This window comes from Chionomys nivalis, chromosome 5, assembly GCF_950005125.1.
Source record: "Chionomys nivalis chromosome 5, mChiNiv1.1, whole genome shotgun sequence".
NCBI classification, from domain to species: domain Eukaryota; kingdom Metazoa; phylum Chordata; class Mammalia; order Rodentia; family Cricetidae; genus Chionomys; species Chionomys nivalis.
In genome coordinates this window covers 33,816,147-33,842,520 of record NC_080090.1, presented here as the reverse complement: position 1 = coordinate 33,842,520, position 26,374 = coordinate 33,816,147, and the positions used below count along the sequence as shown (strand labels likewise).

The 26,374-nt window shown below is 48.4% G+C and overlaps 1 protein-coding gene across 1 annotated transcript; it reads right to left on the bottom strand.

Moving 5' to 3' along the window:
- On the bottom strand, positions 1 to 24,721 carry Antxrl (ANTXR like). The gene is made up of 16 exons (XM_057769116.1): positions 24,489 to 24,721; positions 21,531 to 21,602; positions 20,046 to 20,117; positions 18,000 to 18,081; positions 17,865 to 17,898; positions 16,434 to 16,513; positions 16,253 to 16,321; positions 15,813 to 15,893; positions 15,648 to 15,708; positions 10,424 to 10,522; positions 8,910 to 8,979; positions 8,274 to 8,364; positions 5,774 to 5,809; positions 4,665 to 4,799; positions 3,156 to 3,236; positions 1 to 420 (listed from the first exon to the last, which is right to left on the bottom strand). The coding sequence occupies exons 1-16, from the start codon at positions 24,719 to 24,721 to the stop codon at positions 1 to 3; spliced, it is 1,716 nt and encodes a 571-aa protein (XP_057625099.1).
- Positions 24,722 to 26,374: the final 1,653 nt, after the last annotated feature.

Genomic DNA, 26,374 nt, shown 5'->3' with positions numbered 1-26,374 from the left:
TTAGAATTTTGGTTCTTTAGAGGATGGACGACAAGGGTAGGCTTGACAAAGGGTTTCTACAGATTGGCGGGCACGGGGAGGGAGCAGAGGCAGCATTCTGGAGGGAGATGGGATACACCTGTTTGAGTATGAGGACTGTGAACAGTCGAGAGTGTAGCACTTCTGACTCGGTGGGCACACTTTTGAGCACAGGCTCGGTGCAACAGGGAGACATTCTTGGCCGGCTTTAAGGCAGATCTTTGGGCTGCAGGATGCCTGGGAGATGCCGAAGCACTCCCCACTGGGTTGAATAACAATCCTTGAGGAGTATGAAGGTTTTGTGAGATGGAGACAGTCTCTATTGGAAGGAAGGCAAAGCTTTGGGCTGCAGGAGGCATGTGTGCAGCTGGGATTCCCAAGAGCAAAGTTGGTGCATCTCCCCTGGAGGAAGGACAAAAACAGAAGGTCACAGAGAAGTCACTGGAATTGAGGCGGAAAGCTAAAGTTGCCTCACTTAAGGTGGTAGAGTGAGGACTTATCAGGATTCGGCTGGCAGTGCTGGCCTTGTCAATGCTCCTTTGAATCAAAACAAATCATAATCAATACGGAGTCACATGTATCAAGTCCTAATAGAAACGGAAATTAAAATAGGGAAAGCTGATTATTTATGAAGGAGGAAATATAAGTCATATAGAAAAACGGTCACAAAACACTGCTAGGACCACACCGCCCAAAGATCTTTATAAAGTTTTCACATCAATGGCTGTATACACACAGTAACTCCATAGCAGCCGGTAGCCCATATGCCTAGATATACATTGCCTTTTAAATCCCTTTCACACAAACATAGTCTTCAAGGATGTCTGCCCATGAGTGACCAGTTCAAAGGTGTGGACTGGTGCCATTGCCCCCTTTGTTCTTGGTCCTTTATTGTCCTCTTATGATTCCTGTGACTAAAGGTTATTGGCTCAGAGAAACTTGTGTGAACCTTCTAATTTGGTCTTTAAAGTTTCCCTTTATTCTTCATATGCGCACGGCCCACTCTGGAATGTGGGAGCACCTCGCAAGGCCGTAATAAATTTCCCAAGTAAATCATTATTTTTGGAGAATTTCTCTGACTGTCGATTAGGCTGGTATCAGAAAAGTCCCCCTTTCCTCAGCTGTTTTAAGTAAGTTGCCTTCAAGAATCTGGCCTCTACCTCAGGACTGTGAGTAGTTTTCTTCAAACTTTCTAGATCTGGTTTCTGTGAACGTAAAATATGTCTGCAAAGACTTCACAGGACCTCATGATTGTTTTTGGTGAATTCACACTTGGCTTTACGGGTCTAATAATTCTGCTTCCTCTGCACAGTTAAGATGCTGTGGAAATTTTTATCTCCATGTTGGTTTGTTTATGCATGTCTGTAAATAACTCGGCTCTTTTCTATCTTGTGTATTTGTAAACTTCAAGAACAAAAAGGGACATTCTGGATGTTGGGCATTAAATAATCACTTTAAGGCCCCTGAGATAGGAATATTCATAAACACTTTGCATACATCACACTTTATACTAGAAGATGTACTGTCCAAATGTTTCTGTTGGTCACCCTGACACCCCTGACTCCTGGGACAGAGCCTGGATGGAAGGCTCAGTTCACAACCTGGTTGTACCACTCAACAGCCTCACCATGCTGAGCCACAAACTAAATGCCAGTGCCTCAGTTTGCACAGCTGCAAAGATAGCAGGACAGAGAAGGAAGCACACACACAATGCCTGGAGGGTGCTGGTCTGGCTCCTGACTATGACTGATGAAAGGTTTCGAGTTTCCTCCCAACAAGAGAGTTATTGGTTTGGTTCATCATTAGCTTATGGGAAGTCCTTAGACCATGGCTAACTATATGGAAGTTAGAGTTTCTCTGAGCAGTCGTGAGAATGGAATGAGTTTCCAGGCTCCAAGCAGCTCCTGGGTGGAGGGGGTAGGCATAGAAAGATGAGTGGGGTTGGGAGCGCCCCATCATTGTGGTAGATACTCTGTTCAGGGCAGGGGGAGGCTTCTCAGTTGTACATCTACCAAGCCAGATCTCCATCAGTTTAACAGGCAGAGAGATAAAGCATGAACTGAAGAGAACCCAGACCTCAGTGGATGTGACTCACAAACTTGACTACAGTTTGTGCGTATTTACGAAGGAGCTGGCACCAACTAGACAAATTCCTTCGGGAAGTGGAGGGCCACGGGGCAGACATTCATGCTGTCAAAGTTCAAGGCAGAAAAGCCACTTACTCCTACTCCATAAATGCCCAGGTTTGCGGTAAACTGAAACTTGTAAAGAATTCCCTGGGTTGTGATTAGCTGAGGCACGAAAGCTTATGAGGTGACTAGAACAAGCAGGCTCCTTTCAAGTCCTCAAGCTTGCGCGCCACTCCTACCCAGGATCGGGAGCTTAGGGACAGCCTTCCCACTGGGTGACGCAGAGTGGGAGGAGAGGCACACCCAGTCCCACCAGAATCTTATTCCTGTTGCTTTTGTCTAGGTGAGGCTGTGCCTGAAGGCGCCTTCGGGAAGGGTGGCACCGGACACTCAGTGGCCTCTAGTGGGAGACAGGGTATGTGAGCAGGGTCCCTGACCACAACCTCCACTACCTGCTGCTAGACTAGGGTTAAGGTCTCCAGAATGTTCTTAAGTGGGTCCCACTTAGACAGTACTTCCTTGCTCAGGCAGAAGACCAGCCTGGTGGAGCATCCCAGAGTGCCTTCATACAGGAGCCTGTCTGAACTTGCCAAGTGAGCTGGGTTAGTGTTGATTTCTACTTATACAAGCCCAGTGCCGCAAGATGACTGTCCTGCAAGAGGCTTTAGGACCCAGACCAACCCCTACTGAATCCATGCCCTAAACAGTTCCCAGCTTTATTTATCCCTTTATTTGTCCCTGCAGAGGGCACAGCAGTGGACATCTTACTTTGTGCCTCGAAGGGAGCAACAGGTGCTGGTTGATGCTCACTTAACTTTGTACCTTGTCGGGGACTTTAGGCCCCTCCTGCCACTTACTCACAGTAAGCCCTGAAGGAAGTCATCTCAGCTAAAACCTACCCTTTCCAGTGCATGGCTCTCGTGAAACCGTGGATCCAGAACACTGCAAATTCAAAATACAAAAGCGATGGCCATTCTGTGCCCTGGAGTTTTCCTGTGTCTGACTCACCTGGACCTTGGGATGACACCACATCAATGGCATCTGGTGGTAACCTGGGTGAAAGCAGCGGCAGCATGGGTCCAGGTTTCCCTGAAAAGCATTCGGGATCATGAGCAAGCAGAAGTGCATGGGAGCTGCCCCCCCAAAGACACAGGGTTCTGCACTCACTAGAACTCTGACAACATGGGTGCAAGAAATCAAATCCCATCCTCTCCTAAGAGGGACCAGTCTAAAGACTTGGTGTCTGGAGTAGGCACTGGAGGACGAAGAAGTTAGGACAATGTGGAAGAAAAGGTGCTTTGGAGAAGTTCAGAGGTTTGACGGGTACGTGGTGGCAAGCAGAGGCCTCCAGGGGAGCTATGGGCTTTGTGAAGTGTCTGGGTAGAAGGCCTGGGAAGGGGGAAAAAGCCAGAACTTGGGCCACACAGGTCAGGCTGGCAAGAGGTCCAGGTCTCGATCAGGGTCTGCTGCCCCATGGTCCCAGGTAAAGCAAGGGGAGGCTGGAGGAACCCCGGGCCTAACTGTAGAGAACTTCATGGTCTCAGCCCTACAGCTCAAAGTCCTTGGGTCCTATGGAGTGGGTGGGGCTGAGCCAGAGAGGCCAGGCTACTGGCAGTGGCTGTTTTCCTCTTAGAAGACCTGTGTTGGTTTCACTGTAGCTCACAGGCAGGGAATGGGCTGGCATGGCTCTCAGATGTCATTGGTAATGGCCGAAGACTTAGAAGCTCTCTGGAGGGAGTAATGGGCCCACCACAGATAGAGACAGGGCAGGGAGGAAGACTTCAAAGCCCCGAGGGGACTGGGGCTCTTTGTTCCTTAGCACTGTTCTGGTAGGGTCTCCATATTGGGATCTGGGGCTGCTGTCTGTCTTCCCCTTTTCTTGAGGTGGCCTGAACCTCCTGGAAGGAGGGGCTTCAGATGAAAGGCTGTTTGCCCTGGAGCTCAGTTCCACATAGGAAGCTTGTGATGCCCCTTCAGAACTCCATGTCATCTACCTCCGTCTTGTCTCTCTTTGTCCACCTCAGTGGCCGTTAAGACCACTCAATCAGCTCTTCCGCATGTATAGGAAGAGCCTTGGTCCTGGCTGGCCAGGGCAACTGGCGTTTGGCCAGTTCTTGGTGGACAGATGGTAACTCATGACTGGTCTTTTTTGTTTTTACTGTATCAGACTTTGCAAGATATACCCAATATATCTTGATTCGTTCGTCCATAGACTAAGGGGACAGCAATGACATCGTTGGGGCAGAGACAATGACATTGGAACCAGACACTGGCAAGACAGGACACAGTGACCATGTCCAGGGAACCTGCAACAACAGTGATGCAAGCACTTGGAAGACCCTCCTGTGTGCTGCTCCCCTCTATCCCTGGAAGAAAGACAGGGAGCCGGGTGTCCTCAGACGTAAAGTGTTACATGTCCTGCATCCTGTCCACAGTCAGACCTCTGTAGTGATGATTGGCTGTGCCCATCCCCCCTGAGCTGAGCCTAGGGTCACAGCATGCCCATCCCCCAGTCACCTGGATGCCTCTGCTTCCACAGCCACAGCAGGCAACGATCACAGTAGGGCTTGGGTTGACAGGTGATGGAGATGAAGGAGGGATGGGAGGAGCCGGTGGTGATATAGAAGGAGGGGACTTGTTCTCTTCTGGATCCTGGAAGTGAAAAGGGTTGGTGTGTGTTTTGCCTGCAGCTTCTTGAACAGGGAGAGGCACACCGTGCCTTACATACCCCTGCACTGGGGAGTTAATCAACTAATGTTATGGAGCCAATGGAAGACTGTAACCCACACCCGGGAGGTCATTCATGAGAAGAACAGCCAAGAAAGCCCCTCTGGTTTGTAGATATTGAGCTTTCCTAAATGCCAAGAGCCCACTGCTGTGCTCTTGATTCTCCTGGGGCCACTCTTGCTGGCAGAAACCTAGCCTGGAGGCTGTGCAGAGGGTGGGCAGTGCCAGGTGGCATTCTCCTCCACTAGGTTCTGGCCTATACAGGGGCAAGTTCCCAGGGCAACTCTGCAGCTAGCCCTCTCCCACATGGACAGGAAAGCCGCTCCAACTCCGGCCCAGGCCCAGGTCCAGGTTCTGCTTGCTCTGGCCTTTTGTTACCTCTTCTGGTCCCCACCCCTAAAGAAGACACAGTTGCTTCCCCATCTAGTCCCTCTGCTCAGCTGGGAACATCTCTCATAGCTCATGGTCAGTTAGGATATCCTCTGTTTTCCCCAGTTCTGGACATCCTAGGCAGACCTCAGTGAAGCCCTTTCAGCAGGTGACAGACAAGGAGTAGAGAAGCCCAAAGGCTCTGAGCCCGGAGATGGAGACCTGGGTCTGATGCGTGCAGCTCCTATACTAAGCACTCGTTTGTGTCCTTGGCATTCTATAGGGAATCCTATGGGATCCACTGAAAGACACCAGTTCATCAATGGACAGCTGCACACAGTGGCGCAGGTCACCAAAGCCCTAATGATTGTGAAATGCAGGGAGTCTGGGTGACATTATTTTGAGTCCCGCGACTTTCCCATTGATCTGCATTCCACCCATTCACTGCCAAAGTAGTGAGCGATTCTGGGCTCAGACTTCATGATGCCTCGTCATGTGACAGCGTCACCCTCTTCCCTTACCCAACTCACCTTCTCTGGTTCTGGTGGCGTCGGCTTTTCCTTATGCTGGAACGTAAAACAGACAGATGTGGGCTTGAGTGGGAAGAGTGGGCTTTGCCTTGGCCCTGCAGCCAGTGGGGACCCTGACTTGGAACAGGGAGACAACAAGGCCTCTGGGTGACTATGTAGGTGTTCACTGCCTGTGGTGTTGTGTCCAGTGGGCTCTACCTGGCCTAAGGCAGACCTCCTTCCTCTCTGGTAGAGGGGAGGCTACACGAATCAAAGTTCTGGTCCCTGGAGAGGCCCACAACTGGAGCATGGCTCATCAGTCCCATCCCAACTATAGTGGAGCCCACACTTCCCCTTGGCAGAAGCTCACTGTCCTTCAGCCTCCCCCTTCATCCTTCCGCCTCCTCACTCTCTAGTTTACTGCCCAGATTTCTCTGTTCGTTGTGCCCTTGAGAGGAGGTGGGCCTTGGCAGCTCTGTGTTGCATGCTGTCCCCCAGGGCTGCTACTTCCTCCTCCTCCTTCAGCTCTCTGGAGGGTTCCTTCCATCCTAGCTCCCCAGCTCTTCTGCCTTCTCACACCCTGTCCTCAGGATGCCAGTGCCATCTTTGCATCTGGCTCTGCTTTAGCCAAGCTCTGGTTACGTCTCTGGACGGGTGCATTTCCCCCTGAAGCTGAACAGTAACTGCAGTCCCTGGTGGGGGAGGGTGGCTCTGCTGCTTCTTTGTACTTCTGCAGCCCAGTATGGGGCTGTATGCTATACCCGGCTCGGGAAAGGAGTTGGTATCAAGGGTAGCTCTGCCCTAACTAATCGTGTCTGATAGGCATCACCCTGCATATGGGACTACTGGGACTACATGAGGGATCCTGTCCTGACATACAGGGCACCTCTGAGGCCTGTAGATGTGTAGCTGATACAAGATGGTTACGGTCAATGGGTGCTGGGATGACCTCTCTCCAGGGCCAGCCTCAGCCCATCGCCCAGGCATCTCAAATGGAACTTCTGCGTCAACAAGGCTGGAGAATTCTCAGAACCCAGGCTGCTCTAGGGCTTGGGGCTTTAAACTTAAGAGTCTGTGTCTCTCCTGGATGACAGGAGGACTTTGGAACAGATGGAAAATTGCCAACAGGCTGGTTTATAATACTGCGCTATGACATTGTTCCTTGGAGAGGGGACATGTGTGTGGGAGCCAGGGCAAGGGGGAGGGGTGGGCAGTGGACTTAACCTTCATGTGGCACCATATCCATAAGCAGCACAGCAACAGGAAGGACACCGGAAAGATTGATATGAAGATAAAAGTTTCCCAGTTCCAGTGAAGGTTCTTTTCTGGTGGTTTGTTGGAAGCAGTGGTGACTTTGCCTTGTGTTTTGTCTGCTGGGTCTGGGTCTGGGTCTGGATCTGGGTCTTCTTCCTGTAACTGGTTGGGTTTAAGGTCGCTCCTGCTGCTGCTCCTGCTGCCCCTGCTGCTGCTGCTGCTGCTGCTGCCGCCGCTGCTGCTACTGCTGCTTCTGTCGCTGCTGCTGCCTACTGCAATCCCCTGTGATTGATAACAGTGGCTTCTTCCCATGTGCCCACCCCTTGTTTCTTATTTGTGCATACACTCTCTCCACCCAGCTTGCCTAGACCCAAGGGGCTACAGCTGAGTTAGTGGCCCAGGCTGGTCTTCAGAGGGCAGTCAACCTTTCCCAGCCTTGAACCTAGAAAAGGATGACTCAGTATCTCCCAGGTCTGAGGATGCCAGTTCTTGCTGTGGCCTTGGTGGACAGTGCCCTAGGCTACGGGTGATCAGATCTCAAGGAGAGGGTTGGGCTGCTGGGCCACTAAAGAGGTGTAGGGCCGGGAGATGTGGGCTCCTCTCCATCCCTGGCTGCTCTCTGTATCTCTCAGTTTTGTCCGAGAAGCTCACCCCTCCTTCCTCTGAATATTGAGAGAAACTCAAGAGTTGTCACAGGTGGACACAAAGCTCTTTCTCTTGGGCATACCCCTCAGTCACACTGCACTGGTCTCAGGTGCTTGAAAGACAGATGTGGAGTTGGGAAGGCAGCCCTTGAGGAGCAGCTCTTTCCCCTCAGGGTCCCTGAATGAGCTGTGGGGTCCACAGGCCAGACAGTTCCCCCACCATGGTGGGAGAGGATGCCCTGCAGGTGATAGTAAGCCTGCAGAGGGGGCAGCCAAGGATGGAGAGGAGAGGGGCAACTGAGGACCCTGTAAATGACAGGAATCACCAAGCCAGCAGGTACTTGGCAGATGAGACCCTGAGTAGGTTTGGGTCCACATTAGCTACTGGGACTCTGATTCACGTCTTTGATTGCTGCTGGCAGAAACTCAGGCTTGGCACATCCATGTGGTGCTGTTGTGTGCCCTGCATGTCTTAGACAGTTTTTGGCAAAGCCTTGTACCTGTCCCAGGTGGCTCTTTGAGAAACTGCCACAGACTACCTAAGGGACTTGTGTGCACCTCCAGGCCTTTTGTGACTAATCTTTTGACCTCTAGGTGGATCTGTAACACCCCTGGGTTCTTACCCTGGTACTCCCACAGTTGGTACCGGTTATGATGAGTTTGTTCCCAATGAAGGAGATGCCATTATTCAGACTGACCTGAAGAGAGACTTCCCTAGTGCACAGAAAAGAGAGTTAGATAATGGAAAGAGCCCTGGAGCCTTGGTTTGCTGAAATGGTCACACACATCAGCCTTCAGTTACGATGCTGACACGCTAGAGTAGAGTTCCCTGATAGTGAGTAGGTAGGTAGAGAACTTTAATCCCCAGTGCATAACAAGTCAACCTCTTCAGGGATGGTGAAGGCTACAGATGAGGTCAGAAGAGGACTTCATGTCATATGGCCATAATGGCCATGAGCTAAGGGGTCAGGGAGATATTGAAACAATGGTTTGAACCCTCAGACCCATCACCTCCTCCATTCTGCCCTCAGCAGTGCCTGAGCACTGTGTATTCCTGAATACTACCAGGGACACTAACATGGACCTGTGGAAGGGAAATGGAACCCACATATAGGCAGATAAGTGATTCACAGCAGAGGGTACACCCTAGATTCCCCACGAACTGGTAAACACCAACCACTGCACTCTGCACTAAGCTACTGATAAGGGGCACTTACTCTGATAAACAAACTACTGGACCTCCAGCAAGGGGCACTTACTCTCCAGCACGCTGTATCCTTGGTCCAGGACAGGATATACTTTTGTCATTCATATCAGTAGGGCTTTCATCTAAAAGAGAATGACACAAGATTATCAATAGGGGTGTCCTTCCTCCACTGGCACCCTCTGTCTGAGGCTCACACCGCTTGATGACTGCCTACATCCCCCTGTCTCTCTTTGTTGAAGGGCACCCGCTGAGTCCCAGCTCTGCCCACTACTGAACCACATTCTGATACCCAGCAGGCACACACAGCCAAGGGCTCCTGCACCCCAGGGAAGAGAGAAAAGAAAAGACACACACACACACAGGATAACGCAAAAGACAGAGTGCAGTGTGCTGTAACATGGGTGGGCAGAGAGATGGGTAGGGCATATTGGGGAGAAGACAGATGCTCAGTCACTGGTGAAGGTTCCTTCTTTTAGAGATATGATTTCTTATTTTAAAAAATGAGCATACACACATGCAATGATGCCTTGTCTGGGATTAGCTAAAGATATCCAGTGGTGAGACCGTCAGGCAGTTGCACTGGGTGGGATGTGAGTTACTGAGCATGGGCCATGGGTGCGTCAAGACCATGGACAATAATTCTTGGTATGTTTGTGTTTGGTGCACCATGTGCACTGACACTGATTCTGTGGGAATTGCTGATGTCTGAGCTAGGAGCAGTCAGGAAATGATCTTAGGGCTGGGGGCTCCAGGCTAAGTGAGAGGCACATGGTACGGCACCTACTACTAGGTTGCTGGAAGTGTGGGCTCTGGGAAGAAGTTTGGACTTTACTACTAGGGAGATGGGTCTGCCAGGGACTGTGGAGGCTCAAGATAAAGGCAAGATGAAGTGCTGGCAGACTCGGTACAGGAATAGGAAAAAAAGGACCAAGAACGGCAACCAGGCTTAGACCCAGGAGGTGGGTGGATAGTTGGACTGTTTACTGAACTGGAGAAGGTTCATAAGGAAATAGAGATTCTTCTTTTGCTCCTTTGGGAGCCAGAGAAGAATTCTGTAACAGTGACAGAGGCCACTTATCTTTAACACACATTCCTTTCCCGGTCCACTGAGCTGGGGCAAAAGTCAAGGGCTGAGCTATATTCCCATTGGCTAGGCTTCCAATTTCCCAATCCTTAGTTTCCCCTCTGTGTGTTGTAATGAATGGTTTTCCAAAAAGACTTCCCAGACATCTTCCAGGGTCAGTCTGGAGGCTTCTGTTCTGTCCCAACTGTAGATACCAGTTTCTAGTGTTTGACTTTTGGGAAGGGGAGCAGAAGACAGGGGGATGGGCCAGTGTCATGCCAGCCTCCAGACGCCTTTGGGAGCTGGGGGGTTATTCTTTCCCTATGTTTGTATGAAGGCAGACGGACCTAGGCATGCCACTTGGTCCTTTTTCCATTGGTCCATGCTGCCTTAACTCTCCAGTGTCCATTGCACGTGGTCAGCAAGAACAGAAGGCAAGGCTGACTTAGAGAAATGATTCTGTATGGTAACATATACCTCAGGGATGCCAAGGGACTACTTACCAACGATTCTGGAATCATTGAACATGAATCTGCAAATAACTTGGCTCACGTCTTTCGCATTACTAAACCCACGTCCGCTAATGTTTACTTGGTAGGCACCTGCAAGAAGAACATTTGAGCATTGGAGCAGAGGAGTTGGGTGCCATGTTCTCTCTAGTCTCACCTTTCATGAAGGGCTACCCTGAAGAGGGAATTCTCGGGAGCCCTTGTGAAATGACAGCAGTGTCTGAACCGTCATCTGTGGGACTTGTAGGGCAAATCCTTATCTGGATGTCACTGAGCATCCATGCTAATGTAACAGGGAGGGGCCTTGCCAAGTTAGGAGTCCTTCTGGGATCCCTGAGCCAACAAATTTGAAGTTCATGCGGGAGTCCCAGACCTGTTCCAAGCTAGGCTAACTCAGCTGAAACCTTCCTGCTTGGAAACCTCTGCATTCCTTACTTTACTTGGGCACTGTACAGACTCAGGGCCTTCTTTGCACAGGGTTAGGTACCAGCTTCCTACTTAATGCCTGTGGTACCCCTGAGCATGAAGAATATCAGTTCTTTCCTATGTTTATGGTATATGAATAGAGACCCCAAGAATAAGGGCTGGGGCATAAGGAATGGATCCAGTCCCTGACCCACCCAAGAGAGTCCCTCATAAGAGATGGCGCCTCTCAGATCCAGGTCCCAAGGCCAACACATTCTTCTTCATCTTCATTCATCCTGCCAATCACTCTGAGGTTTAACAAGGTCTTCCTAACATCAGTGAGGATGGCTGGGTGGGTGATTCCACAGACCGGATTCCTCTACCTTTTCCTCATTTGCCTGCAGAGCTGCTTCGGGGCCCAGGGCCAGCTCATTCCTGCGGTCCTTGTATTTCAGATGCCTCAGGATGGTTGATCAAGGACCCTTCTCTACAAGGACTCTCCTCAGGCTCCATAGCACACAGGATGACTCAGTACCACCTCAAGCAAACAGCCAATTCTGTTGCATTCGGGGTCCTGGTTTCTGCCTCGGGTTTCTCTGAAATTGGCCGGTATTCTTCACGCGAGAGCTTAACACAAACTTTTGGCCAACACTTTAGCAGATCAGTGACTGAACGGATGGACATCTGGAAGCACCTGTTGCCTCCGTTCAGCTTCAGGCAGGAAAGAGTGACAACCTCATGCTTTTACCTGGGGATCGTCACAGCTTTCCAGACACCAAAGCCTGTGGGCTCCAGGACAGTCAAAAGCAGGCTATACTGCTGGCCTTTTTATTTTTATTTTTTATCCCAGAAGCGGAGGTCTTTTTTCCCTTCATCTTACAGCATAGCAGACTCCTCACTTTCCATAAAACGGGGAGGGGCAGGGACAGCCCGGAGCCAGTGACTAGGATGGAAACATCAGGGCCAGCTTCTGTCTGCTGAAGAATGCTGCCCGTTCTCACACCTTCTTTTGTCTCTACATCTCACAACATAGTTCTGTGTACTGGAGCATATACATGGCCCTCTGGCTTACATAGGTGTTGAGGGTGGCACAGTCCCCAAGCAAGCTTAGTCTTGTCTTCTTCGGCCTGGAGTCTTGGACTCCCATTGAAGAATTTGGAGGTCAGGACTCAGCTGCCTGAACTAGAAGCAGAGGAAGAGCCAAGCTGTCCACAGTAGTAAAAGGAGACTTAGGGCTCCCTGCCTCTCTCTCTTCTGCAGGACATAAGATCCAGCTCTATGAGGCCAAGTCTGCATGCATGTACTGACAAAGAAAGGCATCCTTCCTCCAGAAACAAACACACGTGTGTTCCTGGCACACAGATGCAGGGACCTGGGGACGGACAGAGGTCATCTTTGCCAGTTCTAGTCCTGGAGGTCAGGTGTTGGCCATGACAGAGCCTGAGTGCGGTAAGCATTCCTGTCTTTGTGGGTGTCTTTGCCAGGCACTGGGTGTTTCCTCATTTCCAGGAGCAGTGTAGATGCCCACTGTGCCCAATGGTTTGTTCACCCATCGATATGATCATCTTGTTACTGACCCCATCTTGCAAACGTGGAAACTGCACACGGATTTCCACTTCAGCTGCTCCTGGTCTTTCTAGCAAAGCCAAAGTGTTCTGAATGTGTTGGTGGTTCCATCCCACTTTCTAGGGTTTCCTTGAGAATTTCAAAAATACCTTCTTCTTAGCCTTATGACACCTTCTGTTTTGAGATAAATAGGCAGTATTCGCACGTACATCACAATGTAATGTGATGTATATACAAATCACAGAATGTACCTTAAATGTAGATCATACTATACCCAAAGCATAGTCACCTCATGCATGCTCATCCTCACATATACTGCAATACACACAGTACCTTCAGAGGCACACATACACCATATGTACATATTTTATACACTGGGTAACACACATATTAACTATAATATGTATTACATACTGCATACACATGCATACTGCCTATGGCATTTGCAGCCATAAAACACAAGCACACAAATATCATGTGCCTTTAGAAATACTACATATTTAATCACCAGTATCATACATCTCATACACACACACACTTCAAGCTCTTTAATACCTCATATATACTCATAAATGGACATGCTCCATGTCCTACATAAAACAGCACACATGATTTATTCTACACTCACAGTTGTAAACATGCACCACAGATATCATATATACTCTTCTCATATAGCAGACAACATAAATGCATGCCTTAAATTCCTTAAATATATACTAGACACCACATGCCACATAAAACTCAGACATGTATTACATGTCATAAAAACACATCATATGGTACATACACATTATATACCCTTCCACCACAATGCATCACAACGCAGAACATCCCAACATACATAGCACAATCATCACTTTCTTCACCCATGCCTATTTGAGCCACTCACTCCACAGCCCTTCCACAACTCATATCATATTACATATGCCATACACATACACACTGCTCATACACATCCATCAAAAGCACACTTACCACACTCAAGACATCTCTACAAGACAGACTACAGACACTACCTATACCACAAGATACCATATATATTCACTTCCCCAAACATCAAACCACACACATACCCTCCTTCCCATAATATTCTCCTAAATTTTCCCAATGTAGAGGGGACAAGATATACTACATACATACATATAAACCTTACCACAAAAGTATCACATGAAGATGCCCTACCTACAAAACATACAAATCACACACAGAACATATAATTTATACAAAAAACTCCAGCTCAGTTTTCCATACTTATACTACACAAAATATCACACCTACAATTCATCCATCATATACACCCACATGCATGTCACATGTCATAAACATATCACATACACACACAAACCAAATTTCCTGTCTACACACATTTCTACAGAGAAACACATGTGCACAAACCATACATCAGCCGTACACAAGTTAATTACCTTTTTCATTCATTGTAACAAACTGTCTCATTAAAGCAGCTTAAGAAAGAAGGGCTTATTTTGACTGACAGTTCAAGAGTACAGACCTCGGAAGTCCTGCATCTTGGAGCTTGTATTGGAACCACTGGATTCAAAGGGCTTGTGTAGCCCTGCCTTTCTGGCTCTGACTCCTTCAGCACACAGAGCCTCTCTTTGGCTGGCCCCACTACATGCCTGCAGTTTTCTTTAGTGGATGCTCTGTGGTTCTAGAATCCCTAACACACTGGGGTCTCCACTGTAAGAGGGGCTTCAATTTCACAGCTTTAAGCAAAGGTCTCTAAGGAGCTCTCTCTGGCTCTGCTGCACATTGGGTGGCTCAAAGAGCTCTCTCAAGAATCTGTTACCCCCTCAGCATTGTATCTTGTGTGTCCACAAAATCAGTACCAGATGACTGACACTGCCAAGTTCTGCTGTCAGCTTGGGATGGCGCTGGGTCCCCTGTACGACAAAGCCGTAGTGGTAATTATATGTGTTGGTTTCTGACTCTGAGAAACCACTTTCCTAGAAGGTCACTTTTGACCTGGAAATCCCTTCTGAGTTCAGGCTCTCTCTTTTTAAATAAATTTGCATTTCATAGGATAGACTAGTTTATGAGTCTTGTCCTCAGGGACCTTTCTGACTATCCTTGTTCTGAGCAGATTTCTCTTGAATGATGCTAAGGACTTTAAATAATTACAGGTGCTTTCTCAGTTCCAGCCTCACTTGCAACCTTAAAATTCACTCCTTTTCTCCAGTCAAAAAGCACATTTTTTTTCCATATCCTTTTCCTTCTGTGGCTCTCTTCACTGTAGACCCGGTTAGCAATGAGCGATAATCATGACAACCCTGAGTGTTATTATGTCTTGAGATTTCTTCTGTCAAAAAATATCCCTTTAAGTTTGAATTCAGCTTCACTCAAGTGCTCAGGACACAAACACAATACAGCCAAATTTCTACCCAGGCTATCCAGGCTCCCAACAGTCTTTAAGGGCCTCCACTGTCTGTGTTTCTCTTGGCATACTGGTCTTCCAGACTTCCACTAGAACGACCCACTGCGCCATGCGGTGGTGGTGCACTCTGGAGGCAGAGGCAGGCAGATCTCTGTGAGTTTGAGGCCATCCTGGTCTACAAGAGCTAATTCCAGGACAGCTAAGACTATTACACACAGAAACCCTGTATTGAAAAACAAAAAACAAAAACAAAACAAACAAAATGATTCATTAAGCTTTTCTTAGAGAATTCTTGCACTTTTCTGTGTCAATTTTCCAAACTTTCAGACAATTTTCTCCTATAAGGTGTTTTCAAAGGCTTAAGAAGTACCAGAATTTAACAACAATATCACTCCTGATACCAGTTTTCTGTATCAGTGACAGCAAAATGCCAGACCAAATAAGCTTAAGTTTACATTTTAGTTCACAGTTCAAGAATACAATCCATCATGTGTGGGAGGAAGTTCATGGTGGCAGGAACGTGAGGCATTTGGTCATATCATATCCACAGTCATGAAGAATGTAAATGCCAGTGCTCAGCTCACTCTCTTCTTCTCTAACTACTCAGCTTGGGACCGCAGGCCATTGGATGCTGCTGCCTGTGTCTAGAATGCTGTCTCCCACTTCAATTAACCCAGTCGAGAAACTCCCTTGCAGTCACGCTAAGGGGTTTGTCTTCTAGGCAATTCCAGATCATGTTAAGGTGATGATCACTATCAATACTACCACAATACATATATCACATGTACCTATGCAAACATACACACCCTCTTGAGTTATACCATTTGCCCATGTCTGTGACCCCTCAGCTCTTACCTTTTATACACACATAGGAAGGCTGCACAGATAACACTTCAATACATGTCTTGGCAGCAAGCTGAGAGAGAGAGAGAAAGAGAGAGAGAGGGGGGGGGGGAAGGATAGTAAGCCTTAGGGAATGCAGACAGGGTTCCCCAGTGTCCCAACATCCCACTTGCTCACTGTGTCAACGATGCTCTGCAGAGCAGAGAACCCTTTTTGGACCGCGAGACTGTGACTTGGGCTGTCTGCAATCTCTACCATCTATGATAGGAGAAAACTCACCACCGGTTAGAACCTCAGAGGCAGAAACCAGAAGCCTGATGCAACAGATTCCCAGACCTGGGGCAGTTACTGTTGCCCTGAGGCCATGATGACAGGAGGGTGTCAGACACACCCTGACTTTCATTCAAAGTCCAAACTTCAGGAATGGGAAGCTCTCCTACCCATTCTATGGAGGGGGTTGGCTTACTCAACTATGTGAGCTACCCTTGTGCAGTGCTAATTCTAGACAGGGCACTTTGGGTAGGTGAGAGTTCCACTCTCTTGGCACTGTGAAGATGCCTTTACAGTCTTGCTCTAATAGGTTATACAGGGGTACTTGGTCACCTGGTCTGAAGTACCTGTGTTTTGTCAAAATCATGCACACCCACGGTGAAAATGATGGCTCCAAGTTCTCGAGCTTTTTGGGCCTAAAAGAAAGAATATGCTAAAAAAAAAAACAAAAAACAAACAAACAAACAAACAAAAAACCCAGCCCTAAATATCAGAGGCAAAATGCTGATACTTGTAGACTGGACTCACCTCATCCACAGTCTGCTTAAATGGCTTATCTATCAATGTCCCATCAGTCAGAGCAATTATCACACTGTTGACATTGCTGCCTGCAGAAGAAGCAAGACATGGGTGGGCTTAGTGGGAGTGGCCTACTGGGTGAGGCTGCAGAGCCAGCACTATTCAGAGCAATAAAGTTGGTTGCTTGTTTCTAACTCCTTGGTCTCATAGAATGAAAAGACTTGGGTACTACTTGTTCTACAGATTAGGAGCAGGAGGGGTTTGAGATTCTCCCAGCAGGTCTGACTTCTTATTCCCTGGCTGTGGAACCTCTCCCTTAACTAAGGGTTGTGCCACAAGCCCAGCCTCTCCCTGGGCTGGCGGGGAAACAGGAAGGGAAACGTCCTTCCTCGATGAGGATGCCCACTGAGGCAGGTGGAGCCTGGGGCCAGCTTCAGGCATTACGTTAGGGACATCTTAATGGGAACAGTAGACCCAGTGAGTCAAGACCTGCAATGAGCATAGTGAAAAATGCCTTTTAGAGATGTAAAAATAGCTTAGTCAGGATCCCCACTACACCCAATGCTGCACCTGATAACCAGAACCCAGTGACATCACTCACACAAGATAACCAGACACAGTCCTAGAACTCCATGACACCCACTGGACACTCCATAATCATATACTTATATATCGGAGACCAAGAGCAATGCTCTGCTCCGTGTATTGGGAGAGACACCACCTTGATCTGCCCTGGGGCTGGAGACTTCTGTTAGTCTGGGCCTGACCTTCAGCTAAGATACCTGCACAGGAGAGCAGCCTTGGGGAGCTAGACTTAGGACTGGAGTTGGGGTTTAGAGCATGAGCCTTGTGTGATGACCCTCAGCATAATAAAATATAGCTTTTGTTATACTAACTGCCTTCTTGTTAGCCACAAGGCTCCAAGTCAGAAAGTCTTAGGCAGGGAACCCAATGGCCCCTCATCAAAAGTCCCCACCGAATTCCATAAGACCCATAGTCCAGAGGGACACAGGTCTTGGGTGGACATGATTGACTCATGGGCTTAAGAAGCTGACCAAACAAAGCAAGAGGTAGGAGAAGACTTAGCAGCCAGAGGGAAACCAAACCCTGGCTTCCAGCACAGGGTCTTCAGTCTACCCAGGCCCTGTGTTTCCTTCTATTTCCCAGTCCATCTCTACGCCAAGGACCCTAGTGAGAACAAAGCCTACACATGACCCCATGCAGCTTCTGGTCCTCTCTGAAGCCTCCTGAGTGGGGTGTTGTGCTCCAGAGGGGCCAGCTACTATGTGTGTGTGTGTGTGTGTGTGTGTGTGTGTGTGTGTGGGAGGGGCAGTGACAGGCTTCAAGAGTTAGCCTTGAAGAGGCCCAGGATCTACACACAGACCCTGTAGGGAGCCTAGCTCTGTGGGTCCCGCCCCACTGAAGGCACAGACAGCTCACCTTCCGAGTTGGCCTTTTTGATCTGCTCTATGGCCTGCCAGGAAAAGAAGAAAAAGGAATAGTGAGATGCAGAGATGTGGCCCTCTACACCAAGCCAGTTTAGCTGTGCCCAGAGGGGGCTACAGCTCTCTGTACCTTATGAATTCCTTTCTGCATGTGTGTGAATCCGTCAGGCACCTCTTCGAGGAGAGTGAGAAGGCCCTTTTGGATTTCTTCTCTGAAAGGGATAAAACAGAAAAGTGGCATGAAAGATATTGGCAGTGGCAAAACATCTCTTAGCAGTCCTACGGCCTTGTCCACCCTGCAGGCCGCCCGGCTGAGAGAGGGTACTGGACAAGGGACATTCTCTCTCCCTTCTGAGCCAGGTCTTCCTCTGATCCATGAGCATGAAGGCGGGATGGGGCAGGGAATTCAGTGGGCCCCACAGGAAGGTCTGGTTTTCTTTGAGTTTGTTTAAGTTTTTAGGCACCCAGGGCCTTGGAGATTTGGACAGAGTCCTTGTCTGTTAAGTCCTTGGAGAACATCCTGGGATTTAAGGTAGGGATTCACAGTGGGTCTCTGCATTCTGAATGGGTGACCTAACGCCGTGGTCACCCTCCTTCTGAACAGTCTATTATCTGCTGTGTAGGTCTAGAGGGGGCCATGCTACCCTGCTGACTTACTGACCAGCTCACGTCTCCACTGTCACAGCACCCTGACCTGACTTCCTTCCCTCCAGCCTGCTAAAGGCAGCAGTCTGTCTACTTAGATATGACTGTGGACTCCACTGGCTCCCACCAGAGAAGCCTGAACCTGGGACCCAGGCCTTGAGAGCTGGCCATGCCTGGCCCAGATACGTCCTACTAGAAGATGAGCTGATCAGGGCCCAAGCTGGGGAGTTCCAGCCACAGTTCTGCCCTCATCCCTTTGCCAGCACAACCCAATCCAGTTCTCCCCCCTTTGGCCAGCTTAGCTCCACTCTATGCCAACCCCCAGCCTTCGGTCATCCCATCGCTTACCCCTCTATCTGGCCTTAGATTCTATCCTTCTGCCTGAGTTAGCCCACTATCTTTTTTTTTTTTTTTGGATTTTTCGAGACAGGGTTTCTCCATAGCCTTTGGTTCCTGTCCTGGAACTAGCTTGTAGACCAGGCTGGCCTTGAACTCACAGAGATCCACCTGCCTCTGCCTCCCGAGTGCTGGGATTCACTATCCTTTTTCTATTTCTATTCTCCACTCAGCCCAGGATAACCCCTGAGACACCCAGCATCTCCTTCTATTTCTCCTATGCCCCGTGGCTTCTCTGCACTCCTTGCCAGAATCACCCTCAGGAATTCTCTCTACCACTCAAATTTAATCAAGTTTTCCCCAAACCCAGCCACTAGGGTACACTGCAGCGGGCCTGGCCTGGAACCTTGGGAGTTAGTCCATTCCTGCCCCACCTCCCAGATGGACCTTGGGTGCCATGCCCATAGACTCAGAGACTCTTGTCCCTTCCCTGAGCTTGTCCCCTCACTCTTGCTCCTGCCTTTCCTTTAGGGTGCAGGACAGAGATTTTCACACCTCCAGTCACCCCAATCCTTCATGTCTCCACATCTCTTTCTGGCTTTTTAACTTTGTATGGAGTCTCTGGAAGAGCATGTAAAGTTGATCTTCCTCCTCATCAGTCAGAAGCCCCCAACTTCTTACCTCTGGGATGCTCTCACTGTTGGGTCACCCCACTTTGTGGCTACCTGTTCCCCATATCTTCCTGTGGCTCTCATCTTGACGCTTCCTTATTGATTGATAACCACAGGTGACCTGTGCTCCCCATACTCCAGGGCTCTCCTCAGGTTTTCCCAGATGCCTCCCTGTTTCACTTACCCAATCAGAGAGCGACACAGGCCAGAATTCTCAGAGAACATGCATGTCTCACCAATCCCCTGTTATTATGGGTGTTAAGGGTACTGACATGTGTACCTCCCCAGTTCCCATATGTTGTCATAGGCAGGGCGTATGTAAGATTCAGAGGTGGAGAACTTCTAGAAGTATCAAGCCTATGAGTTCTGCTTAAGTACAGGCCTAAGGGTGCTAGTAAACTGGGTTCGGGGTCAAGTTGGGTCCATAGGTCCCCTATGGATGGGCAATGTTGGAGACTCAGACGTCTCTACAAACCTTCAATTTCCTCGAGGTGCCAGTGTCCCGGCCACTGGGCAAGACCTACCTGTCTGAGGTGAGTGGTATGATAACTTCAGCGTCTGTTGAGAAGGTAATGACGGAAATCCGCATTTTAGGGCTGGGGACAAAGCACATGTACTGAGAAGCCAATGGACTAGATCATCAGTCTGTCAGGGAGCAGACATACACAAAAATCCCTGCTCCTACCCCAGCTCCTTCGCACTGGGGATATTAAGAGGTGAGGGGTTAAGGTGAAATCAGCAAAGGATTCTGAAGCCCACAGAGATGTGTAGCTCCGGGGAAGAGAGAGAATGCGTCAGGACAACCCCTGCTCCTTCCCATGTTTCGCCTCTCTTCTCTTCTCTCCCTCAGTGTCTCTTTCCCTCAGTCTCCCTCTCTTCCCATCTCCCCTTACTCTTTTCTCTCCCTTTGCCTTTCCTCTTTCATATATGCACACATTCAGGTCACCCATTCTGAACAGGCAGAGAGGCTCTCATGCTCCCCCATGGGGACATCATCATCCCTGGTCCCGGCTATCAGATTCTTTGCATCTCTAGCCACCTTTCTTCACCCTCCCTGCCTCCAACTCAACGAGGTCACTCTCTGTCTGGGAAGCCTTTCACATACATGCCTCCCCCTCCTCTCTCCCTATAACTCAGCAGGAAATCAGATTCCCTTGACTTAGCATAACCTTTACTATGGCTTTGTCCCCAAACTACCTGTGGTCCTCTTCTCCCAGCCTTTTCCGAGCAACCTTCACTCCCCTAGTCTTAGGGACTACCCACTTACTGGGGGTCACTACTATAGTTTGAGTTGGAAACATCCCTTATAACCGAGATTTTGAGCACTCGTTCCCCATCTGGTGACACTATTTCAGGGGCCTGTAGAATCTTTAGGTGGTATCTAGCTGGTTGAGGCAGATTATCAAGTCAGACCATCAACAGTTAGAGCCCGGTCCCTGTCCCTGCCATTAGCTTTCTTCTTGTTGGTCTACACGGTGTGAACAGTCTTGGCTACACGCTCCTCTTGACATGCCTGTGAGGGAGGAACTGAACCCCCTGGAACCTGTGAGCCATAGACACCTCTCTTAAGTTGTGTCTGATAAGCACTGTGGCCGCAGTAATGTCACCCTTTGACCCTGGTTGTCCTCCTGCCTTGAGGACTCCAGTTTCTCTAGGACCCTGAGACTTTTTTTCTGAGGATTCCTGCCTTTTCCGTTGTTTTTATATGACAAGCTCCCCAGCTCACTCCTCTGGCCCTGAACATCCTATGCTCAGTATAGGTTACAACCTATCATGGTGTCCTTTCCACTCAGAGGGGTCCTGGAGGGTGGACTCTGTCACTGTACGACACCAAATCCCCAAGGAGGATCAGCCAGTGTTGCTGTACCCCAACTAGATGCTGTCCCCCATGTTAGCACACCAGCCTGGGCCTATGCTCCCTCTATGAGGGGATCTCATGCCCATCAAATCTAAGAGACAAAAGAACTACTCCCTTGAAACACAGAGATTACAGCCAGAAGAAGCCATACTTCTGAAATTTCTTCACCAAATCCTCTGCAAATGAATAAACGTGGATCCAGTTTGAGCCCACACTGCCTGACCTGAAGACAAAGGAGATGTATGTTAAGGTATGATGTAACATCATAAGGTAGGGAAGGGCAGTTTTAGCCTTCCCAAGGGTTCATTGTTTTTATTTATTTGTTGGTTTGTTTATTTTTATTTTAGCAACATGTTGCTGTGTCAGTGCTGACCATGGTGGATCATCATGAGAAGTGATCTTCTTCAGGGTCAGTAGTGAGCAGAAGGTAGTCAAACAGCTTCATCTATAGAGACTGTGAGGTCCCCAAAAGGGCCTTTAGTGGCTCCCCACAGTGTCTGACTATGCTAGGTGAGGGTTGTGTTGTCTCACGATGAAGGATGATGTCTTGACTGGAAGAGCTACCTATGATTTGATGTGTGAGGCTTTCCACTCTGCCTCTACTGCCTTTTAACTTACCAATTCCCAGTCCTGTCCATGAATGTGTGGGTCAGGGTTACTGGCACTATTGTTATCAGAAGGCTTTTGAACACTAGGAAAGGTCTAGAAGATGACCCAGGGTTGGCCTGGAGTTCCCTTATTAAACTCTTGGGTTATGGGTTATTAAGTATCAAAGTTCCTTCTCAGGTGAGATTACTCTGGAGCTTGTGGAACATTTGGGGCATAGGTTGGGTCCTGAGGATTGTTAGGTCTTCCCAGCTCTTTGTTGGCCCCCATATCATACCAGCTGTAGCTGTCATGTCTTGCCTACCAGGATAGCCTAGTCCACTGAGCCAGAACAAAACTCTCCATTGTTTCCTGCTTGTCTGTTACAAGATTCACACCATTGAGGGTCTGACAGAAAGGGCTTCAAGTCAAAACTAACCTGGAGATAAAGAAACTCACTTTTTTCTGATTACGGTGACTCCATCAAGAGGACATTGCAATTGTAAACACATACACACTGAGCATGGGCACACCTTATTTCGTTAAAAAAAAAAAACTACTAAAGCTGTGTGGTGGCAGCACATGCCTTTCATCACAGCACTTGGGAGGCAGAGGCAGAGACAGGTGGACCTCTGTGAGACTGAGGCCAACCTGGTCTACTGACTGTGTTCTGGGGCAGCCAGGGCCACACAAGAAAAGCCTGTCTTGAGAAAACAAAACCTAAACAAGCTAAAACAAACAACAGCAACAACAGCACTAAACATAAAACCACAACTTAACCAGAAGGTGACTTTAGCATCCATTGTCAGCAATAAATTGGTCTTCCTGACAAAAAGCCAGAAACATTAATGTTAAATGATGTCATTGTTCAAATGAACCCAGTAGACAGTTCTGGAACATTCCACTCAACTATTACAGAATGTATGCTCTTCTCAGCAGTCTGTGGAACTTCTCTAAAAGTGATCATACATTAGGAAATGAAGCAGAAACCTCTGTCAACATCAAATGACTAATAAATTTTTAAGTTAGTGTCCAAAGTAGTTAGGCTTCATAAGGCTTCCCCTATATGCTCATCTTTGGAGAACCCACTTACTGCTCCATTCTCTTTACCCACCTGTGCGCACTTCTGCTTAAACTTGAAGCTCCCAGGACCTCCCCCTCTGTCCTTTCATATTTGCAGGAGAATAGATGGAATGGGAAAGCATGATTTCAAGTGAGGTATGTGAATCCTAGTTCTTAATTTTTACATGTGCCATTTATGTTGGAGTGTGCACATATCCTAAGAATTGAGAAAGAGGCCAAGTAAGCCTTGTGCCCACTAGTGCAATTGAAACAGATCTGTTATTGATAACCAGTTGCTTTCTGGTTGAATTTGAGTCCTACTCCACAAAAGGGACTTCTTATCTGGTCTTATAAAACATAGTCAAGCCTGTGGCGGGGAGATCACAGGCTTTGGTGGAGAAGCTACTCCTATTGTTTTGTTAACAGGATACAACAGACCCATTAAACTTCTTTCTAAACAACTATGATTACTATCAGCATCGACTTTGACCAAACAACCTTGGCCAAAAAATTTGTTTGTATTTTGCAATGAGCAACAGCAATCGCAGAGGCTCATACTTGGTTAAAGAGTAAGTGATTCCTTCCACGTGGAATGACTTGAAATTCAGGTGGAAGTGAGACATTTATATCACACCCTGTGAGGTCAGGGGACTATCACCCAAGATTGGGTTAAAAGAAAGGAAAAACTGGGAAAGGATGGACCTGTACACAACCTAATGAAACTCACTGGGTCATCAAAAAAACAAACACGAGGGTAGACAGGGAGAGAGAGCAAAGGATTATCAGGGGAAGGAGGAGAGCAGGTAAATGGCAATAAAATGCTAAAATACATTTCATACATGTATGAAAATAAGAGAAAAATACAGACACGTCAAATGGCTAAGCTGAGGAGATAGAAGTGCAAGCAAGATTTCTCATTTTATAGAAATTAAGAGCACACTGCGAATTTCTGTAATCCAAGAAATTGGATAGTTGGATGGGGCACCATCAGAGAAGCCCTGAGCCTCTCTGGGTCTCTGACCCCATCTCCATTCCCTCTCTTCGTCGCCAGGAGGGGTCTAAAGACCAGCCTAACTTCCCTACCACACTGAGAAAAAACAGGCTCTTCCCAGGGTAGGCTCTTGTGTTGGGAGAAAAAAGGTAAACCTTTAAGGCATTAAAATAAAGGCTACTTGGAGCAGCAAAGCTGAGAGAGTTCCCACAGTGGCCACGGCAATCTCCAAGGTCCCTCTGTGGGTAGCTCCTAGTAGCCTCTGGGCCTGAGGGGCATGGTGACCAGATCAGGGTCAAGATGTTGGGGACAGAGCCATCCAGAAGGCCTGTGTTGGCCTCTTTGCATTCAGGAAACAAGTGACAGCCTACATTCCGGGGTCTGCTCACAATGATCTTGCCTGTCCTACAGAGTCAGACCTACCACTGATGCCCAAGGACTCTCTAGGGACAGTGCAGGAGGGCAACTCACTTGTCCAGGATGATGTAGAGGTCGAAAACACCAAGGCAGTCCTCTGACATTGGGCTCTTGCCCTGGCTCCAGTTTTGCCTCATCTGTTGAACCTGGCGTTGCTGGGAACTTTTGGAGCCCTTGCCCAGGCGGCGGAAGAGTTTCCAGCCAGGGCCATGGTAGCGGAGGCTCTTGGCCTTAGAAATGGGAGGTGGTAATAGGAACAGTAACAGAAAGAATGCCAAGCAAGACATGCGGAGACCGTGAATACCCATGCTATCTGTCCCTGTGGCCTTTCTAGCTCTAGAGATGCTGTGGAAGGTTCCAAGTAGCTGAATGACAGCTACTCTTGGTCTTTGTCTCCACCACCTCTGCTTGAACCCAGGGATTGAGGATCACAGCTTGTATTCTAGCACTGCACCTGATAAACTCAGGACACGGGCTAGAAGGTATCCTTACCCCAACTACCTGCAGAGCCCTTCCCCTACCAGGGGAAAAACACCCTAGGGTTGTGATGGACAGAAAGGTTGACATGGTTACTTTGTGACCTGCCCCTCCTCTTAGCCTTTATGCTGACAGTGACAAGTGGCAGTCATGGGTCCTTTGCAGGAGTCTCAGATGAGGGCTCCTTGTCTCCAATCCTAGTAGCCCCTCACAGGGCATCCTTAGGGGGTACCTCAAGGAACCCATGTGCTTTGTTAACTGAAAAGGTGGCTGAGCTCACTAGTTACCGTGGACAAAGCAATCAAGACCTCAATGGCCAATCTGGGTTATTAAAGTGCTTATGAAACTAGAGAGGTAGCTCACAAATACAGTGCTTGTGTACGCAAGTGCAAAGCCCTGGATTTGATGCCCAGCGTTAGAATAAACAAATAAGAGATTTGATGCCTGTGAGAGAGCGCTTTGTGACATGATTGAAATACGTCTGTCTGCTGTGTCATGCACCCAGGCTTCATTCAAGTTTCTTGGGGTGCTTTATAGTTTTCAAAGTCTCCTAACTGGACTTCATTTGGTCCTTGTGGTAGTTTGAATGTAATTGACCCCATAATCTCATGGGGTGTGGAAAATGGGAGGCCAGTTGTGGGTCCTAAAATCAGCAGGCAAGAGATGGAGATTGTGGACTGCTGCCAGTGTCCCCTGTGAGTGGGGAGAGTTCCTCCATCCACCGCCATATGACAAGTGGCCCAACTGATGACTTAACAGAACCATTTTATTGTGATCTCGAGTTAAGTGGGTCAGACCCTCAGGAAAGGTAGAGTAGGAGGCCCCTAGGAAAAGAAACCTGGGAAGTGCCAATCACTAGCAGAGACTGGAATTGTCTGGAAGCTTCCTCATTGTCCCCTGTGGCACCAGCATTGAGGAATTCCAGGGTGGGACTCAATTGGGATAGTCATGAAGCCTTAGCCTGTGGTCTCTTCTTGTGACTTGGGCCTCTTTACAGCATCAATGGGTATGAACTTTCTTCATGGAGGCTCAAGAGCTTGAGGGGACAAGGTCTGCTGTGAGCGGTTTGAGATATGGAGCCCTTTATGACATCACTTCAGGCACAGTGTCATTTTATGCTGTCTTCTGGTCAGAGCTTCACCAGCCTGTCCAGGTTGAGAGAGGAGTTTTGGTGGGCTCACCCTCTTCTTCACCCTTCTGTATTAAAGTAGCTGGAGTGACAGAGGGGACATGGTGTGGAGAGATAGTGCCAGCACCAGACAACTTCCTTCATAAGGGATTCAGAACCAGCCAGAGCATGAGGAAAATCAGGTTTCGAAATATCATGCTCACTTTTCTTTATAGGACGGTATGCTTATGAAAGACAGTAAGAATTGAAACCTTTCCTCTAACTAATTCTAAATTAGATCTCAATACATACAACATAAAGAAATCTTATGTTTTCTTTTGTTGTTGTCTTTAAT

What these genes read in the sequence shown, in the direction of transcription:
- Antxrl (XM_057769116.1), bottom strand. Translation starts at nt 24,721, where the DNA reads ATGTCTTGCTTGGCATTCTTTCTGTTACTGTTCCTATTACCACCTCCC. An exon ending in ATACCACTCACCTCAGACAG is followed by an intron (nt 18,082 to 20,045) that starts GTAGGTCTTGCC and finishes TATCCCTTTCAG; the next exon opens with AGAAGAAATCCAAAAGGGCC. An exon ending in ATGATTTTGACAAAACACAG is followed by an intron (nt 15,894 to 16,252) that starts GTACTTCAGACC and finishes CTCCTATCATAG; the next exon opens with ATGGTAGAGATTGCAGACAG.